Source organism: Tyto alba, unplaced genomic scaffold (assembly GCF_018691265.1).
Source record: "Tyto alba isolate M040663 unplaced genomic scaffold, T.alba_DEE_v4.0 Super-Scaffold_1000006, whole genome shotgun sequence".
NCBI classification, from domain to species: Eukaryota; Metazoa; Chordata; class Aves; order Strigiformes; family Tytonidae; genus Tyto; species Tyto alba.
In genome coordinates, this window is record NW_024881272.1 from 6,545,424 (window position 1) to 6,561,767 (window position 16,344).

Genomic DNA, 16,344 nt, shown 5'->3' on the forward strand with positions numbered 1-16,344 from the left:
GTGTAGCTACAGACCTCCCCAGGGAGCAGCCCTCTTTCTGTGATTCCTGTTTCCCTTGTGTAGCCTCTCTTCGTTCAAGGGCCTGATCCCCCTGCAGAGCCAGAAACACCCCAGCCTGTTACCTGCAGGGCTCAGCCTGTTGAAGTGGTTTATTCTGCAGGGGAGGGTTGTTGGCTGCATCTGCCCCAGCGCGGTGACAAGCTGTGGGGCTTTGGCGGGGTTAGGGACAGCCCGGTAACCTGCCCCACTGCCCTCCAAAACTGCACCCTCAGCACACCTGCACAGGTTGCATCACACCAGGCTTTGCCACCTGGGGAGGGAAGCATTTGCACATCTAAACGTTATCGGAAAACAATTGATCTGTAGTGGTGTTCTGGTTGCCTTCTGTTGTTCGTTTGATAGGGTAGTTCCCTGGGGGTGGTTAATCATTATAACAAACTGAGAGAACAGCCACTGAAAGATGTGAATTCTGAGAATGAAAAAAGACAACTTTATGACCACAGGAAGACTGCTTTGGAAGGAAAAAGAGTGTTCTTGGTTCTGTTTCACTGATAACTTTGAAAAAGAGCTGCATGTATCTCTCAAGGTAAATTGCAACTGTGGTCACATCTTTGAGAAGGTTTAACTACTGCCAGCTGGTGATGTAGTGGGTGGTCATTCACACGTGTTGCTGCTCATCCCCTGCACTTTGTGCTCCGTTGATCGTCTGTTCATTTGTACTTCTTTCTGTTCGTTACACAAATTGCAGCGCAGTCTCGAGTCCAGTTCCTGGCCACAGCTATTAGAGGAACTTTTTAGAAACTCTGTGAATGATGTCCGTGGTAAAACATGTCCGTGGGCGTTTGCTTCCCCGCAGCTCCGCCTTTTGGTTGTCCGGATCGACTCATTCTTCGCCGATATTAACAATTTACCAAAACTTTGAATACTTCGGCGTTCCCCGGGGTGCGACGGGACGGGGCGTTACTACCTCCGAGCCGCCAGGGGGCGCCCGAGAGCCGGGCAGGGCGCATGCGCGTGGGGCGGAGCCCGCGGCGCTGAGGTAAAAGACCCTGAGGGAGCGACGCCGAGTCTCGCGGGGGGTGTCGCGTCGCCCCACGGGGTCCCGGTTCCTCGCCCGTGGGCTTTCCCCAGCCCACTCCTTTCCCCCCCGCCCCTGTGCGAGGGCCCAGCCGATGCTGGTGCGGTCCTGGTTACCGAACCTCCTGCCCCGGCTCTGCACCCTCCGCCCCAGCCTCGCCATGAGCAGCGCGACCGGTACCGTCACCATCCGCCAGCCCCTCAACTACCGGGCGGGCGCCCGCGTTCAGCCCGCCGACGGCGGCCAGGCCGAGGATGTGTACGAGCCGGCCACAGGTACCGCCCCGCTGCGTGGGGGTGTGTGTGGGGAGGGTGTTAGGGGGTGTTAAACCCGCGCTGAGGCGCGGGGCCGGTGCCCGGGAGTTGGCTCCGTGGCGTTTGCCTGCAAGGGCCGGGGGCTTTCGGCTTCTCCCACCCGCCTGACCCGGCAAGTGGCGCTCGGTGCCGCCCGTGCGGGCGTCCCGAAGCGTTTCGGTGGCTGCGTTTTGCCTCCTGCAGCGCAGGCCCGGCGTCGAAGTCTTTAGAATTCGGCTCAGACTCTCTCAGTCAAAAAAAAAAAAAAAAAATCGAGTGGTGCCTGATCTTGGCAAAGGACACGATTTAAACATTTCTAAATTTATTTTTTAATTGGAAGTACCTAGGCTTCAGCAGAGAATCACTTGAAGAAAAAGTGTTTAACTATGGAGAGGAATGTGTAACAGGGTCGTGAAGCTGGTAGAAGTATAACAAATGCCAGGGGGAAATGGAGGAATTTTCTAACAGTTGGAGCTAATTAGTAACTAGAGCATGACTGTGGAGAATGGCAAATCTTTTAATTGAGACCAGCTGAATTGCAGCACCTCTTCTATAGCCAATTACAAACCACTGGGTTTCACTGGGAACCATGGCATGAAGCTGTGTAGCCTGGTATTGGTGCCTGGACTGGAGTCTTGGGGTTTTGACAGAAGATAAAGGACATTCCTCTGTGCCCTTTTCCTGAGGTTTCTGTCTTACTTATTTCTTACTTAAAACGTGCCCAGGTCGAGTGATAAGCAAGTTGCTCTGCTCTGGGGAGAAGGAGGTTGATCTGGCTGTGCAGAGCGCAAAGGAGGCCTTTAAAATATGGAGTCAGATGTCTGGCATGGAGAGGAGCCGGGTGCTGCTGGAGGCTGCCAGAATTATTCGGGTAAGTTGTGGGAACTCGCCTCCTCATTTGGAGAGAGTTGGTTCTGTCTTTGAGCCTTCTTGTGGGTTGATGTGGCTGTTGGGAGCTTCTAGCAGGGCTTGCAGAGCTCCAGGAGGAACACAGGAGTTAAAACCCACCTTTGACCAGAAGAGACGGTAGGTTGCCTTGGGCAGGGCTTCAACCTTTTCGCTGTACTCAAGGCCAGTGTGTACCTTCTCATTGTGGTTCTGTTAGAAGACATAAAACTGAAGCCATCCTGTGGAGATCTTGCAGGGCTCGTATTTCTTTTCACAAGTCCAAAGATTGAGTTTCATTGCACGTGATTTCAATGCTGAAATTGCATAACTGTCGCGTTTTTGAACCTTTAGCTTGTTGGACACTGTTGTCATGTGATCGGATCGTGTCTTGTTTTAGCAATAAAAAAAGTAGGAATGCTGATTTTTTTATTGTAGACATCAGACAGTGTACACAGGAGAGAGAGGATACAAATAAGCTAGCTTTATGACACACTGTGGTGTGAGATAAGATGTTCTTGGACATCAGAGTTAATCCCCATGGAGGTACAGACCTGTAACAAACCAGACCTTCTTTCCCCAGTGTGTATATGTGATGAGGAAACTTTTCTTTCTGCCAGACTTCTGCTTTTGCCAGATTTCTGCAGCAGGGTAATATTTTTGCCTGGGAGACGGTATGTTAAGGAATCTTTCTCAGCTATGTTGCTTTGTGTCCTTCACTAAGTCCTCTGGATCCTTTTTGAACTTGCTGTTTGCTCTTCCTCCCATTTAGTTCTGTGAATTCTAATCATTGTTTGCCAGCCAGCTTTTAAGTTCAGGTTTGCTCATCTTTTAGATAAACAGGAATGTTAAGCAAGACTGGACGAGTGGTGAACCCCAGTGACTTTTTGTTTGACATTCCCCTGTGATCAGTCAGCTGGAAAATTGATAAATAGCGATTGGGACTGTACCTTTTTAGAGAGGACAGTTTCTTAGGACAGAGCCTTGTTTAGAGCTTGCGTGCTTGAGGAGCAGCTGTCTCCTTGTGGGGCTCTACTACGTGCTTCTCTAGCATGTTGTCACTGTCCTGTGCCTCTCACAGGAGCAGAGAGAAGAAATTGCAGCCTTGGAAACCATCAACAACGGGAAGTCCATCTTTGAAGCCAGAGTGGACATTGACATATCCTGGCAGTGCCTGGAGTATTATGCAGGACTGGCAGGATCTCTAGCTGGTGAGAACGTTACTGGAGTTTGCTATTTACTCTCTGTTCTGTCAGTTGTGTTGCCTGGTGACTTCCGTGGCCCATAATGATCTTTGCTGTTGATTTCTCTAAGAGATAGACTAGTCCTTTTTCTGAAGATCTTGGAAGGATTTTCAGAGATCTCTACCTTATGCTGCCGTGCTCTGTGTTGTTCCAAATCAAAGCAGGGTCTGGCCCCTGAGGCTGTGATAAGACAGGAAGGGGCTTTGCTCTTCTCTACCTTCTCACTGTTTTTCTTCTTTGCAGGTGAACACATCCAACTTCCTGGGGGATCCTTTGGCTACACTCGGAGAGAGCCCCTCGGGGTGTGTGTTGGGATTGGAGCCTGGAATTACCCTTTCCAGATTGCCTGCTGGAAGTCTGCCCCAGCCTTGGCTTGTGGTAATGGACATTCTGCCTGTGCAAGCTTCTCTTAAAAGCCAAACGATCCTGTGAGGGAGAGTGATTTGGGGGATAAAGTCTAGGATTACCTTGAAGGAAGTATTGAAGGATTAGAAGAACCTTCAGGCTGTTACTCTGGCAGGAAGGGAAAGGAAATGGAAGAGGGCAAGAAAAAGGCTGATCGCTTGGCTTTGTACTGGATGAGGAGGGTCTCTGGATATGTCTGCAGTTCAGGACCAGCGGACCCATCTCCCCAGCCCTTCTCGGCAGGAAGGTGCAGTTCCTCTGTTTTCCTGGTTGCAGTGTTCAGCTGAAACTGTTTCCTCCTCTCTTGAGGGGACCTTCTGGGAACTGTTGAGAAAAACTCGTTGTGTGGGGGTGTTGGTGTTTTTTTTTTGGGGGGGGGTGTTGTTTTTTTTTTTGGGGTGGTTTTTCTTTTCCCTAAAGCAGTTTGGCTAACCCCACCTTGCCTCTGTCTGGGCTCCCCTAGGCAATGCGATGGTCTTCAAGCCCTCTCCCTTCACCCCCATTTCAGTGGTGAGGTTGGCAGAGATCTTCACAGAGGCCGGTGTGCCCAAGGGGCTCTTCAACGTGGTACAGGGTGGAGCGGCCACAGGCCAGTTCCTCTGTCATCACCCAGATGTGGCCAAAATCTCTTTCACTGGCAGTGTGCCAACTGGCATCAAGGTAAAGGCACCTTTGCACTTGAGGACACAAGGAGTCTGTAGTGCCAGCCTTGCGAGTGTGTTGCAGGCGTCGATACCTCCTTGAGCTTTTGTGCATGAGGCTTGTATAGATGGGGCACGAGCCAACATTTCTGGGCCTGAGGAAGGAGCTTACACGTACAGTTTTACACTGGGGCTCCAGTAAGCCCACTGGGCACAGGCTTGGGCACTTGGTCCTTTTAGAGGAGCCCCATGGTCATCTTTACTTGTTTAGCCCCTGGTTGCAGTGATGTCTCTGAGCTGCTGTGTGTGGAGGAGGGTATGTAAGACAGAGCAGCACTGGGGAAATGTGTGAGAATTTCTGGCAGTAATAGTTCAGTGTAGCAGCATAAAACCTACTGGTTTTAAGCAGCAGGTTAGTTTCTGTGAATTTTTCACCCTCTGTTCTTCAAAAAAATAGAAGTCCCTAAAAGGACTTTAAATTCTGATTTGAAAGAGGGGAAATGTTGCTCCTTGAATTCTCCTTACCCCTGTGCCCCTGTGGGGTGCAGTGACACAGATGCAGTCACAGCTGTCCTCTGGGCTTACACTGAGTCTCCCTGCAAATGACTCCTTAGGTTTTGTTGCTTTTATTTTTAAGAAAACAAACACCAAACCCTCTGAGACTGTCTCCAGTCTGAATTAATCACATCTAGGAAACCCAGTTTGCCGTTCGTGCTGCTTCTGTTGCTGATGAAGGGCCCTGCAGGAATTCTCCCTTTGGGTTTCTCTTGCCTCCCTCCACCAGCCTCCCTTTTCCCAGTGGGTCACTTGTCTCTTTTGTCTTTCTTTCCCTCAGATCATGGAGATGGCAGCTAAAGGGATCAAACCAGTCACCCTGGAGCTGGGGGGCAAATCCCCCCTTATCATTTTTTCAGACTGTGCCTTAGAGAACGCTGTGAACGGAGCCCTCATGGCCAACTTCCTCACGCAGGGCGAGGTTTGTGTCCATGGGGCAGGCGCGGTCCTCCCCAATGTGGTGGGGGAGTGGTTTGAGAATTGGGCAGCTGAGCCAGCCTGGGACCTTGCATGATGAGGGATGCCCTGAAGCTCCCATCTTGCCACGCATTTCACTGTACAGTGTCACCAGGGATCAGAAGGGGCACCCTTGCAGAAGCCAGTGCAGGCTGTCCCAGCAGAGGGTGCCTTAGCTGATGTTGTCCTTCCCAGAAATGGAGCCTCTCTAACACCCGGTACCCAGCTGAGAGCAGCTGCTCATGTGCCCTGGGATCCAGCCCGGTGCATAAGGGTCAGAAGAAGCTGTGCTCATGTCCTCTGGAGGGGCAGCAGGTTCTGGTCCGGTGCACAGAGCCACAGCTCTATGGGGCTCTGTCCGTCCCAAATTTGGAATCTCCACATGTGCAGGTTTTGTGTAATCTTGCTGGCAAATTGGCATACTGGGACCATCTCTGGGAACTGAAAACTCAGCTCGAGTTCTTTTCTGCTGGGGACTTGATGAGTTTTTGCCACCTGGTGGCATCAGTACCACTATGTCTGGCATGGAGTGTTCAGCACAGTCATGAGCAGCAGGTTGATCTAGTCTTCTTTGTCCCCTGGGACAAGTTAGCTGCTTTAGCAGCTTGAGGGAGGGGCTTTTCTGTTCGCCTCTGTAGCAGGACCCAAGCAGGGAAGGGCTATGGAGTGCTGGGTGTCTTACTCTGAGCAGCCTGTCCTGTATCCCAGGTGTGCTGCAATGGCACGCGGGTGTTTGTGGAGAGGAAGATACTGGATGTCTTCACAAAGGAGGTGGTGAAACGCACCCAGAAAATCAAAATTGGAGACCCGCTTCTGGAAGACACACGGATGGGAGCCCTCATCAACCGGCCCCACCTGGATCGTGTCCAGGGTTTTATCAAGCAGGCAAAGGAGCAGGTGAGATTGTGATCCTGCCTTGTGACTGCCCTGAAATGTGTCTCTCTTTTTAGAGAAACAGACTGGCAGCTGCTTTCCTGCCCCATGCCTTCTCAGTTAACCTATTTTTTTGTTGTGGTTGAATTACTCAATAGGTGTCTGGGGCCACTAGATTAAAAGTGACCCAGTGCATGTCTCTGAGTCAGCATTGAAGGTGACATATCCTGATGTTGCCAAGTTTTAGAGGTTGTGAGATTGTCAAATAGGATAATCTGTAACATTTGGGCTGGTTCTAAGTTGTGGTGATACCTTGCGCACTTTGCATCATTCAGGTTCCAGTTTTTTTGGTTGGAGAAAGTATACTAAGAATCAAAGGCCAAATTTACAGGCTGTTGGAAATAATCTCTGTAAGAGCAGCAAGATCTACCCTGTTTTTTGTTTTTTGTTTTTTTTTTTTTCTCTCCAGATTTCATTATAAATTGTAAAGATGTTTTAAGTGTCAGCGCTAGGTATATGACTAGTGTAGCCAATTTGGGGATGGGCTGGTGAAGGGGAACTGTGCATGAAAGCCAGGAGAGCTAGACAGGGATTTGGAAACAGGAAGAGGGATGTGGGGAAAGAGAGGAGAAATCCCTATCTCAAGTCAGGCATTTGATGGAGGTAGGTGTTTCTTGCTAGGTGGTGTGCTAAGGGACTTAATTGATTTGCTAATGAGGGAATTGACACCATGTGAAGATGTGGAAGTTAATGTCATGTCAGCTGAGGATCTGCTCTTAGTTGTAGTTGCTTCCCTCCAACCTACAGTGGCTCCTGTGGCACTTGCACCCCAAACCAGCATTGTTTGGACTCTTAGGAAGGGTCTCGCCCCTTGCCTCTTACTCTCGGTGGTGCCCTGTCAGCAGTCCTGACCTGGAGAGCTACCAAGGAGGGCGCAGGCACGGTTTGTCTGATAAGACTGTAAATCCATCAGGGAATGTTGGCCAGCCAGAGCTGTGGCAGCTGGGCAGGGTGCCCCAGGATGTGCCTGCCTACCTTCTGCTTGGCTCTTTTTCAGGGAGCAGAGGTGCTCTGTGGTGGAGACCTGTATGTGCCAGATGACCCAAAGCTGAAGAATGGCTACTACATGCGACCCTGTGTGTTAGGTATGATCCTTCCTACTCATGGTACTGTGGTCTTCTGTGTGGAAGTTTTCTTCGAGATAAAGCTGTGTTCAGTGTGACCTGTTTCTGTGTGTGTCCACAGTGTGGACAGGCACTCGAGTGCCTCAGCTCTCTCTAGTACACCCATACGAGAACTGTGTCCAGAGAAACCTCTGCCCTTGGAAGGTCTGACAGAGCATATGCAGTTAGTGCCTTTGTTGCTTTGAGATGCAGGATGGGACCTGCTCCTCTGCTAGCCAAGCCGAGGGAGCTGTGCGGTGATGAGTGCTGTTTCAAAGGCTGTGTGGGCTGCTGAATGCACAGGCTGTGCCGCTAACTCTTCCTCCTGAAGCGTGTGTGCTCTGCCTTGCTTCCAGGGAACTGCAGGGATGACATGACATGTGTGAAGGAAGAGATCTTTGGGCCTGTCATGTCCATTCTGCCATTTGACACGGAGGAGGAGGTTGTGGAGAGAGCCAACAACACCAAATTTGGCCTGGCAGGTGGTGTCTTCACCAGGTATGACTGGATAGCGTGGCTGGTGTGGAAGCAGGCTAAGGAGGGGAGGGGAAAGGGAATGCTTCAGCAAATTGATGCTCCTCTTGCAATGCTTGGCATGGGCATGGATATTTTCTCCCAGAAAAGCTGGAGTAAGGGATTGCCAAAAGGGAACTTTGTAAATGACTGTGCATCTCCTCCCAGTTTTTCCTGAAGGGTTAGGTTGGGCCCAGCTGTCCTTCAGACTCCTTCCAGCCTGTGCTTGGCCTGCTGCCTGCCTTCCTGCATCGCCAGGAGACGTGCACCAGGAGCCTGCCATGCTGCTGAAAGCATGCAAAGACAGCTGTTGGCCGCTTGCTGTCGTCTGCTTTGGTGGTGTCCTTATCCTGCCCTTTGAAATCAAATGTAGTTTTGAGTGCCCTTGGGAATAGGTGCTGCATCCTTTGAGCAGGCAAAGACAGAGCAGGGCAGGTCAGGCTCCAAAAACCACTGTGACCTGCTGGACTTTCTCTAGCAGGATGTCAAGTGGCTCAGAAGGAGGGGATGAATGGGAGGGGATCCAGCTGAATTGCCCTTACCCTGCAGGGATATCCAGAAGGCTCACAGGGTAGTGGCTGCTCTCAAGGCTGGGATGTGCTTCATTAACAACTACAACATCAGCCCTGTGGAGCTGCCTTTTGGAGGATACAAGGCATCAGGTGAGCTCTGCTTGACCTTCCCTGGTGTGACTACATGGTGGTCACAGGGGCTATGAGTGGTACCTGGCACTGCTTGGAGCTGTGTTCTCACTTCTGGCTTCTCCCTCCAGGATTTGGCAGAGAGAATGGGCGGGCAGCCATCGAGTACTACTCGCAGCTGAAGACTGTCTGCGTGGAAATGGGTGATGTGGAATCTGTGTTTTAGTGGCTCTGGGTCCTGCTCAAGGGAGCATCAGCCAGTTCTTGCCTGTCAGCCAGAGATGTGGATCATTTACACAGCAGTAGTGCTCTAAAATTGTAAGTGCCTGAGGGGAATCTATGCTGGAGCAGCATTTAGGTGTCCCGCTCCCGCAAGGGGGAATGTACACGCAGGGCTCAGCCTGTGGGCCCGCTCTGTCCTATCTGGTGGAAGATGGGAACCTTGGAGTAGGAGCAGCAATGTGGCTTCCAGCAGCAGCTTCTGCAGCAATGCAGGTGTTAGCAGAGGCTTGTCAGTGGCCAGGGCCTGGCCCAGGCTGCTTCCCCTGCTGTGCATCTTGAACCCCATTGCCTTCTACCCTCAGTCAACTTCAGTTTTGGCTCTTTAACATGTAGGACACAGTGCACCTATAAGCTCTTGGACACATTGATATCCCATAGCTCTAGGCTCTATTCTCTAACTACGTAAAAGCCTTACGGTAGGATTGTTTCTTCCCTCTAGCCCCCCGGTAAGCACAAGGGTGTTTTGTTTTTTTTTTCTAACTGTACCTCACTTCCAAGGTGGGACAAAATACTGTGGGGGTGACTAGCTGATGCTGCCTGGGACTGGCATGGCCTTGAGAATCATCTCCACACACAGAGCATGGAACACAGCCACAGTGGTAGCAAGCATAGGACAGAGTGCTGCTGCTCTTAAGCAAAAGCTATTTGACTTCCTTCCTATAGGCCTACTGTTGCTTTTAAACATAATGAAGCAACAACTTTAAATGTTTGTCTACATCTCTTTTTAGCAATCAAATAAACATTAACTCTGGAACATCTTAATGCAGTGACATGAATTGAGGGGTCCAGAAATAGGGCTGCTGCTGTATGAGTTAAACAGATTGCAAGATGGCTTTTTGGTCATTAAAATCATAAAAGCTAGGACATTGCTACCTGTTGGGCAGATTACTGTAGTCCTACAAAGCCAGAGTTCTTCTAGCATTCTGCAAAACTTCTTAAGAAAACCCTCTATTACTTTAGAATGAAAATACAGAATTGACAGCTTTATTTTATTGCATGAGGAGAAAAGAAAGAAAAAAAAAAAAAAAACAGGAAATAAAATGTTCTAAGAAAACAAAAATCCCTTTAGTTTCTCAGGCAGCCACCGTGACGGTCCTGGCAGATCCAGCCGAGGTGCTGGCAAGCTGAATACACGCCTGTGCCCACCAGCCCAATGAGTGCAACTGAACCAATGGTCCCTCTCCTTCGGTTTTTTGGATCTGGAAAAAAAAACCACAGTGTTTTGTCAGTTCAGCAGCTCATCACTGAAAGCCTATAGCCCATCCTGAAAATTAAAGAGGGAGCAGGAACTAGGGATAAATCTCAAGGCAAAACAGCAGGCACTAGCTCAGGCCATGTACTTGCCCTCGGTCTGTGCTATTACTGGACTAGTGCTCTTCCTAGCAGTAGGAAAAGTGTACTGCAGAGCTAGCAGCCTGTGGACCTGCACTCTCCTCTCCCCACCCTGACTGGAAGCTTTATGCTGCCTCCTTGATGTGAGCTGGAGGAAAGAGCCCTGAGGCCAATTGAGACTTGAGTTTCCAAGCGCTTGCTGTATGCTGCTGCAGGGTAAAGACCTACCTCCTGTATAGTAGCCATACGCATAAAGGATTCTCCCAAGGATCCAGGTGATGCCAAGCCCCGTGGCGATCCGCTAGAGAGAAAGGAGAAGCATTAAAGGTTTTGGAGACTTGCTGCTTGGAGACAGCTGTTGCCCTGAGCCCTGCTCCCCTGCCTCCAGCAGCTGAAAAGGTTTTCCTGTTGGAGGAGGTGTTAAAAACTTCTGCCTTGAATTTAGAGCTTGCTGCAATGTGGCTTCAGTTTGCCAGATTTGCATATGCTGCTTCCTTCCTTCTCTGAAAAGGCATATTCAAGAAGGACCTGACTTGTCTGTTGGTGGCAACGAGCAAGGCTTTGGAGGTTTTGGCCTTTCCCACGTGCCCATCTTCTCATGAGTTGTCTACATCTTTCGTTAAAAATAGTCCAGGCTTCTTTTGAGCCTTTGCACACACCTTTGATGGTGGAAGTGAGTGGTAAGATCACTATGTTCCCCATTTAATCTCATCGGGTAAACTCCTCATGAAAAGATGCTTAGAAGGAGGGGGGGGAAGGGCTCCTGTCCCCCTCCCACCCAGCTACTGAGTGGCACTGCTGTAAGCCCAGCAGGACCCTGCAAGGCTTGGAAGAACCAGGCAGGGTTGGAGTGGACCCTTCCCACTCACAGAGTGGAGGCTGTGAGTACTTCAGGTTGTCAGTACCCTCAGGGGAAGGAAAAGGGGTCTAAAGCTGAAGCAGCAGTAGTGATTTTATTAAATACTTGTGATTCCCCTGCACAAGACCTTCTACATTTTCAGGAGGGACACAGCTGTGAAGCATGAGGTGGCTAGTGAAGCAGCCTGCTGCCTGCAGAGGGGCTAGCTGCCTACTGCCCCCCACCCTCCTCAAGTCAGGGAGCAAGAGCAGAGTTCTGTTTTGCAGACCTGTACTGCAGGGTTACTTACCGGGTGGTAGACTCCACTGGTGGCTAAAAAGAACAGGAAGGCAGGGTAAACTTCCAGTCTGAAAATAAGAGCAAGGAGGTTGTGTTTGTGCTCAGGGCACTTACAAAGAGGAAACTCCAGAAATGCAGAAGCTGCAAGCATCCCCTGGCAAGGTCTCTGCTGGGCCTGACTGTTACGAGTCTCTGTGCTTGATGCTGTGGCCACAGATGGAGAAAAAAGGGAATCTGGGCAGGCACAGACTTTTAGGGACTTCCCCCCCCCCCCCCCCCCATTCTGTGCCTTTCTCCAAGGCTGGATACCCACCCACCCTTTCCTTTTTGTGCCCAAAGCTGCTGTTAAATACCACCAGCTAACCCAGGAGGAGTTGCTCCTCCTGGCACCCCTCTGACATTCTGTCGCAGCTTGGGTGGCTGGGTGGGCTTAGCCCTCTCCCCAGGGAGACCTGGACAGCACAACACAACAGCAGCGCCCCAGACAGGCTCTTCTGGAAACACTATTTCTCATGTCTTAAGATCCACCCGTGGAGGCAAAGAGCCGGGCACTGGGGAAGAGGAGGCTGCTTCATAGCCCTGGCTCGTGGTTTGAGGCAGGGTAAGGAGTTAGCACAGCCTTACTGCCAAGTGTATGGTTGTGTGTTTTCCTCAAGCGTTAAGCCTGAACCTAAGCACTTGGAAGCAGCGAGTCTCTAGCTGTAGGCCCTGCTCTGTTGCCCTGTGTGTTTTCAAGGCTTGCATTCATAAGTGTTACTCACGTGTTCTGGTGTGCACGCTGGATGCAGTTGAATATACGCCCGTGTTCAGGGTCTGTGCTGTACATGGTTGGATACTGCAAAACAAACAAAAAACAAAAAAACCCAGCAAAATATGAGCAAGTGCAGTTTGGGCTTGGGAGCCTGGCATTCTCCAGCAGCGAGGAGTGTGCCCTGCAGCACCTCTCCCCAGTTTGCTCAGTGCTGCCTGGGTGCTTGCAAGACAGATTTGCATTGGCAAATTAGAGCCTGCCTCCTGCCCTGTGGCCCACAGCTGCTCTGTTGAAATTCCTGCTTGCTCCAGGCCACTCCCTGAACTCCCTGAGCAAAGTCACTGTCCCCTGGAGCTGGGGACAGAAGATATCCAGGCACTGGGTGACCTCCTCGCTTAAATCCCATCTCTCTGCAGGGGAGAGCAAGGCAGCGTTACTGAGGACATGCCCCCACATCTCTGGGGAGCTGGCAGCAGCCCATCCCGCAGGAACAGCCTGCAGAGCTGAGCAGCCAGCCGGAGCCGCGGCTGGGCTGCAGGGGCTTCCCCAAGCCTGCAATGCAGTGCTCCGTGCACCCCGCACACAGGGCACATCATTTGCTGTAATCCCGACTTCATGCAGCAGGAGTGTGGGGGGGTCACCCCAACAGGATCCCGGGGCTGTCCTTGCGCCCAGCCCTGCTTGTCACTTCCCCGAGTGATGGTGGGGAAAGGGCAAAGGGGCGTTTGTGCTCGGAGCCAAGTGGCACAGCAGCTTCTGCGTGCCGTCGCCCTGACTCACGGACAGGACTGGCTGCCCCCACCCAGCCCGCAGCCCTGCCCAGTCCAAAGGCCCCTCAGCGGATGCTGAGGGAAGGTCACTTGGAGGCACTTCTTGTGACAGGGCTCACATGCTCCCCCTGAGTTCGAGGAACCCTCCTTTCTTCTTTTTGTTCTACTACCACCCCTTTGCCCTCAATGCTGCCGCAGCCTCCTCTGCAGGGAAAAAAGGCTGCGCAGTCTCTTGCTTATCACCATTTCCAAGCTCAAAGCCTTGTCCTCTCAGCTGTCTCGGCTTGGTGCCAAGCGCCTGATGTCCCCAACCCCGAGCTCTGTCGTGCCGTCTGCTCCAGTCTGGAGAGCCAGAACGGCAGCTCCATCCCTTCTGCATCCGTGGGGCAGGAAATGTCACCCAAGTCACCCCAAAACAAGCACGGTGTCACCTAGCTTGTCTGCAACATCCCCTGCAGACCGGCTCCGACCTTCCCGTTCCCTCAGCACTCACCTCCACGTTGTACTTCTTGCGGGCCTTGGCCACTTTGACCGCGAGGTGCGTGACCAAGACGAAGCTGGCAGCCCCCGTCAGCATGACGTAGCCATACTCCTTTGAGAGAACAGCCATCTTGGTGCTGCCAGAGAAAGAAAGCCCATTACTATTTCAGGGTGTGACTGGGGAAGTGGCAGCTCACTACACACAGGTATATATATATGTGTGTGTGGAAGGAAGAGTTGCTGAGGGTGGACTCAAGGCCTCCCAGCACAGGGACTGGCTGAAGGAAGAGAGAAACGGTGAACTGGGGAATTTTCACCTCTTGATGCCTGCTGGGTTTTGAGCAGCGCACCAACCAAGGGCTCTCTGCTCAGTTCTTGTCAAACAAGCCTTAAAATCACCAAATGTTGGTGGGAGGTGGTGTCTCCCTAGTCCAGCCTCTGGCTCAGAGCAGGACTACAGCCAAGAGCAGGTCCCATGGGGTCTGGCCGTGGCTGGCTAAACCCCACAACCTCACTGACACAGCCCAGGGCCTGCAGGGATGCTCTGGAGAGGTGGACGGAAACACCAGGACTAGGGGCCACCAAATGAACTCAGGAAACGGACTGAAAGCAAACAAAAAAAGGTGTTTTTTCATGCAGTAGGAAACAGATCCATGGAACTCCCTGCCGAGGGCTGTTGTGAATGCAGGCAGTTTTCAGAAACTCAAGGGGAAACCGGGCAAGCCCTGGGAATGAGAGGTAAATTGGGAATTACAGTGCAAACACAAACTGGCTCAGAAATCCCGAGCTGAAAGGAGCTGGGCCACGTGAATGGTTCATTTGTACCACTGAGGTACACTTCTCCTTCTTTCCTCCTCCTCCATCTGCCGGGCCCGCCGTCAGCCCGCGCTGCCGGGAGACACGCAGCACCGAGCACCCTCCCCAGCTGCACGCGAGGACAAGAGCCTTCCCCACACCCAGCTGGCACCGATCCTCTTGCACAATCCCAAACCTCAGCTTCATCAGTCTGCGTGACCCAAGGCGGCACTGCATGGTGCGGCACGGCAGAAGACAGCAGAGGCCCCCTCTCCAGCCGATTCCCTCTCCAAACCCAAACCCCGGCCGGCGCCTCCGCGACATGGCAAGGTTTTTGGTGTCTCCTGCACTGTCCCACCAGCACAATCTGGCAGTGTGGGAGAAAATGGGCCACTTCAAGGAACGGCTGCAAACAGCCTTCCTGTTGCAGCGGCGCCGGCACCCTTCACGAGGGATCTGCAGGGACTAGAGGGTTTTCTTTCGCATTTGCAAAGGGTTTTATTGCTGGTGGAGCAAGGTGAAGACAACAGCTGGCTTGGCCACATCAAGTTTGGGAAATAATTATCAGTAAAAATATTGAAAACCTAAAGTAACAAAGAAAAGTCTGCTGCACCCACATGTAATAAGGGTTAGCACCTGATAGATGACACACTGAAAACACATTCCCACCCAGTAGAGCCGGTTGATGGTCACATTTTGCCCTTCAAATTATAGGTGGAGAACACCTGCCTGCCAGCAAGGATGAGGCATTTTATCTCGACAGCGCTACGTTATAATCTGAGGATTTATCTTGACAGCAAAAAGCACGGCAAAGCATTAAGACGGGTGTATTATAAAGCTGATACTCTTACACTACTGGTATAAAACTGTACCTCAGGCCTTTGCTCTAGTAATCTGAAGCCAGATAAAGCACTCCAAAGTCAACAGGACTTTCAGCCTGTCTCCGACTGTTCGCCTTGCGGCCGTTTCCGGATTCTGGTGCCTTGTGCATTTCAGCAACCTTTGTCCGCGGCTGCAAGGACTTTGCCGACAAGCCCCGGTGCGGTGCGCAAGACTGAATCCGTATCTTCCACACAGCAGCATTGCAGGCCGGAGCCACGAGACCGAGAGATGGTGGAGCGTAAGGCAGCACAGCCTGGGAGCTGTAGCAGAAGAGCTCCCCGGGGGTGCTTTTACGCCCGAATAAGGGGTTCTTACCAAGCTCGCCCTAACACTAGTTATTATGAGTCAGCAAAGCTGATTAAGTCTCCTTGTGCAGCTTGGATTCTGGCTGGACTACCGGCTACAAGCTCAGGCTTTCTCTCAAGCCAAGCAGAGCCTTTTGTCCCCTGTTACCGGGCAAGGGCGCAGGCTTAGCCCCAGAGGCTGAGCCCTCCGCAAGGCTTGCGGGGTCAGGCTCTGCCTAAGCAGGCTGAGCCCACCGTGGGGGGCAGGCAGGGCCTCTCCCCCCCCCCCCCCCCCCAGCGGAGCCCGCACTCGGAAGGACAAAGGGGAAGTCAAGACGGAGGGTTCCTATATTTTCTTTACCATCTATCAGCAGAATCGTGCATTGGCGGCACCAGCCCCCCCCCCCCCCCCCGTGCCCCAGCCCCCGCGGGGTTGGGGTGGGAGTGGGGGGGGTCCCCAGCCCACACTCACCCTCCGGCGCGGCGCGGCCCAGGACGCTGCGGGATGGAGCCGGGAGCGGGGCCGGGTCTGTGTCCCCCCCCCGCCCCGGTACCGCCCGCAGGCGGGGCCCCGCCGGCGGCCGCCCCCCCGCCGCTGCCGCGGAACTCGTGTTTTCGGAGCCGTGCGATGCGGCTCGGCCGGGGTTTTGCCGTGCCAGTGCCTCCCATGGGGCACGCCGCGGGGATGCTCAGGGGGCATCTGCCCAGCACCCCCAGCACATACATACCCTTACAGACCGCGCTGCCACGGCCCCTCTCAACCATTTTTATTATACCCAAGACAAAGGATGGATGGATGGATGGATGGATGGATGGATAGATAGATAGATAGATAGATAGATAGATAGATAGATAGATAGATAGATAGATAGATACATACATA

General features: G+C 52.2%; 2 protein-coding genes across 2 annotated transcripts; one reads left to right on the forward strand and one right to left on the reverse strand.

Moving 5' to 3' along the window:
• Positions 1-994: 994 nt before the first annotated feature.
• Positions 995-9,783, forward strand: ALDH9A1 (aldehyde dehydrogenase 9 family member A1). Its single transcript, XM_032998559.2, has 11 exons — positions 995-1,353; positions 2,097-2,242; positions 3,338-3,467; positions 3,744-3,878; positions 4,369-4,565; positions 5,382-5,522; positions 6,266-6,454; positions 7,488-7,575; positions 7,950-8,091; positions 8,656-8,768; positions 8,879-9,783. The coding sequence occupies exons 1-11, from the start codon at positions 1,173-1,175 to the stop codon at positions 8,971-8,973; spliced, it is 1,557 nt and encodes a 518-aa protein (XP_032854450.2). The 5' UTR covers positions 995-1,172; the 3' UTR covers positions 8,974-9,783.
• Positions 8,982-15,976, reverse strand: MGST3 (microsomal glutathione S-transferase 3). The gene is made up of 6 exons (XM_042803799.1): positions 15,934-15,976; positions 13,514-13,637; positions 12,261-12,334; positions 11,510-11,567; positions 10,590-10,662; positions 8,982-10,228 (listed from the first exon to the last, which is right to left on the reverse strand). The coding sequence occupies exons 2-6, from the start codon at positions 13,628-13,630 to the stop codon at positions 10,095-10,097; spliced, it is 456 nt and encodes a 151-aa protein (XP_042659733.1). The 5' UTR covers positions 13,631-13,637; positions 15,934-15,976; the 3' UTR covers positions 8,982-10,094.
• Between the last annotated feature and the right edge of the window lie 368 nt (positions 15,977-16,344).